This window comes from Monopterus albus, unplaced genomic scaffold (genome assembly GCF_001952655.1).
Source record: "Monopterus albus unplaced genomic scaffold, M_albus_1.0 scaffold354.1, whole genome shotgun sequence".
In the NCBI taxonomy this organism is placed as follows: domain Eukaryota; kingdom Metazoa; phylum Chordata; class Actinopteri; order Synbranchiformes; family Synbranchidae; genus Monopterus; species Monopterus albus.
The window spans coordinates 184,641-187,889 of NW_018128234.1; the positions used below are offsets into that span (position 1 = coordinate 184,641).

At 40.9% G+C, this 3,249-nt stretch overlaps 1 protein-coding gene across 1 annotated transcript in view; it reads left to right on the plus strand.

Moving 5' to 3' along the window:
* Positions 1-464: 464 nt before the first annotated feature.
* The window catches only part of LOC109974922 (zinc finger protein with KRAB and SCAN domains 1-like), a 19,716-nt gene continuing 16,931 nt past the window's right edge, over positions 465-3,249 (plus strand). Inside the window, exon 1 of the mRNA XM_020625376.1 lies at positions 465-715. Coding sequence (XP_020481032.1) covers positions 550-715 — 166 coding nt within the window. The 5' untranslated portion in view covers positions 465-549. The remainder of the gene's footprint in view (positions 716-3,249) is intronic.

Below are 3,249 nucleotides of genomic sequence, written 5' to 3' on the forward strand. Positions count from 1 at the left end.
AAACCGGGGCTTGTTGTTGTTGTATGTACAGAAGGTCTTTTTAGGCACACTTTTTGGGCTTTTTGTTGTGTTTTCTTTTTGCAGTGTTATACCCCAGTTCTTTTATTGAACAGATATGAATAACGACTGAATAACATTATTCAGATCTGTTCAATAAAAGAACTGGGGTATAACAATAGGACGAATGGTGACTTGACCAGTCTCCAAAGTGCATCCAGGCTGATATGTTTCACGAAGGCTAAGCCAGGTCGTACACCAGGTGAGCCAGTGATGGCTCATACAAGAGGGAATATGGAAGGAAGAAGGGCCAGCATGGCTAAGTTAAAAAATAGAAAGAATAAAATTAAAAATAAAGTTCCACCCTGAATTGCTGCTACAAAAAATGCCTTGTATGTTGAAAGCGGAACAAAGTCCGACTCACGTTTCCAACCGGAACTTCAAAGTGTGACATCCGGCGGAAGTAAACAGCAGTAGCAGCGATGAATGGGGTTAGTTGAAGACGGTTGTCTTTTTATCGCAGATGTATATTTAATTTGTAACAAATGAACAATGTCTTCAGTTCAGCGTCTGAGAGAGTTCGTCACCGAGCGACTAACTGCTGCTGCTGAAGAAATATTTGGCGGCTTTGAAAAAATTATCGTCCAGTACGAGGAAGAGATCGGTCGTCAGCGCAGACTGCTGGATATCGTTTGGAAACCAGAAGTAAAGCTAATAGGTCTGTAAAAGACGAAAGAATTTAACGAAACTAACACAAAGACTCAAACTAACACCGGTGACTCAGCATAATGTAGTTTCTTGTTCAAATTTCCGTTTTTCTGTGACGTGGCTTCTTATTCGTAAGCTTCTGTATAAAAATGGCATGGTTATCTTCAGATCGTGGTACAGTGACCGATGTGTAGTTGCAAAATCTGCTAATATATGGATTAAAGAACGTTTTATTATAAAATTGAACAAGGAATTTGCTGTTAAGTGATTCATTTGCTCTACAGTGGATTCAGAAAGCACTGACCCCTTTATTTTTGCTCATTTTATTGTGCTGTAGATTCCATTTCTACCCATCATTATACACTTAATCACCCATGATGACAAATGTAAGCCATGGTCATAGAGTTGTCTGCAAATGAATCGAGAATTAAAAACTGACTTTTGCTCTCAAAAGTATTCAACCCTTCATTTTGTTCTTTGTAGCAGCCCCTTTGGCAGCAATTACAGCTGCATGTCTTCTTGCATACATCTGTACAAGCTTTGCACACCAGGATTTGAACAGTTCGCTATTCTTCATGGCAGATCCTCTTATGGTCTATCGGTGGCGAGCATTGATGTACTGCTGTCTTCTGATTTCTCCACAAATATCTGATGGGGTTTAAGTCTGGGCCTTGCCTGGGCCACTCAAGGGCAGTCCGAAATTAGCATCTGCCGGGCAGCAAATGTGGGTAGATTTTCCATTTGGTGTGTAAAATTCAGAAGTCTACTTGCCACACTGGCCAGTCAATGTTTGTAGCAAAATATTCATGTAATAAACCATATCCTCAGAGTCTCTTTTATGGGCACTGTGCTTCCGTGTGTGCCAGAGTTTGAGACACACACACCTATGTAAAGCCAAGTTACCTACTCCGAAGCACCTGATCCGAATGAATGTAAAAGGGCAATGTGTCAGAATGAATTTCTTAATGAGATAAAGGCCTGGATGACCTGTAACTTCTTACTTCTAACCTCTGACAAAACCGAAGTCATTGTGCTTGGGCCTGAAAACCTTACCTTATAATAAAAGAATGTATGCAGCGTGGGAGCAGCATGTGCAGCAGTCAACAGTCAATGTGCAAACTGAGAATGTAAATACGTTCACTATTATAAGTGTTTCACGTAGCGCCCCTCGGTGGTTATGGTTAGCATAAGATTGGGGTTCAGGTTAGGGGAAACATCTGCCACTGTAACGTTACCATGTTCTGAAGGTATTCACAAAACATGCTAGAGGAAGCAAAACGTAAATTCAGTATCAAAACCATTTCATTATAAAGTCAAAATTTTGGGTAATGTTCACGCTGCTCTTTCTACTCAAGCCGGGATTTCTCTCGGTGCCAATGCAAGCTCAAGCCAATAAATAATATGGTACTTAATGTAATATCATACAACTGTCGTGGTCAGAGCGTGGAGGATAAAGCTTGCCCCACTGTTGTTGATGAGCTTCTGGAACAATGTGATATTTTGTGTCTACAAGAGACATTCGTTGCTAAGCAGGACTTAAGTGGGCTCGTCTCCGTTGATGATGGCTTCCTCGGTGCCAGGGAATCAACTACAGACCTTGGGCTCGGTATCAAGCGAGGAAGAATTCCTGGAGGTGTGGCATGGCTATCCTGTGGTCTAACAGGTTGGACTCAGTGATTAATGTGGTCAGGCTTGATGTGGACTGGTGCATTGCAATATGCCTGATTCAGGACAATAAGGAACTGGTGATTTTAAATGTGTATGCCCCGTATGAATGTAGCCAAAATGAGGAGGAGTATCTGAATAAGTTGGCTTTCATTAGCTCTTTTATACAGAGTGAGGGCCTTACTAGTGTATATATTGTGGGTGATATGAATACAGATAGCTCAGACAAGAACTCTGTTTTCGCGAAGCATCGAAGCATATGGTGCATTTTTGTGCTGATAATAAACTGATTCTGTCTGGTAGTGAGCTTTTGCCAAGGCAGAGCTATACATACAGTGGGTACGGAAAGTATTCAGACCCCCTTAAATTTTTCACTCTTTGTTATATTGCAGCCATATGCTAAAATCATTTAGGTTCATTTTTTTCCTCATTAATGTACACACAGCACCCCATATTGACAGAAAAACACAGAATTTTTGACATTTTTGCAGATTTATTAAAAAAGAAAAACTGAAATATCACATGGTCATAAGTATTCAGACCCTTTGCTGTGACACTCATATATTTAACTTAGGTGCTGCCCATTTTTTCTGATCATCCCTGAGATGGTTCTACACCTTCATTTGAGTCCAGCTGTGTTTGATTATACTGATTGGACGTGATTAGGAAAGCCACACACCTGTCTATATAAGACCCTACAGCTCACACTGCATGTCAGAGCAAATGAGAATCATGAGGTCAAAGGAACTGCCTGAAGAGCTCACAGACAGAATTGTGGCAAGGCACAGATCTGGCCAAGGTTACAAAAAAAAATTTCTGCTGCACTTAAGGTTCCTAAGAGCACAGTGGCCTCCATAATCCGTAAATGGAAGACGTTTG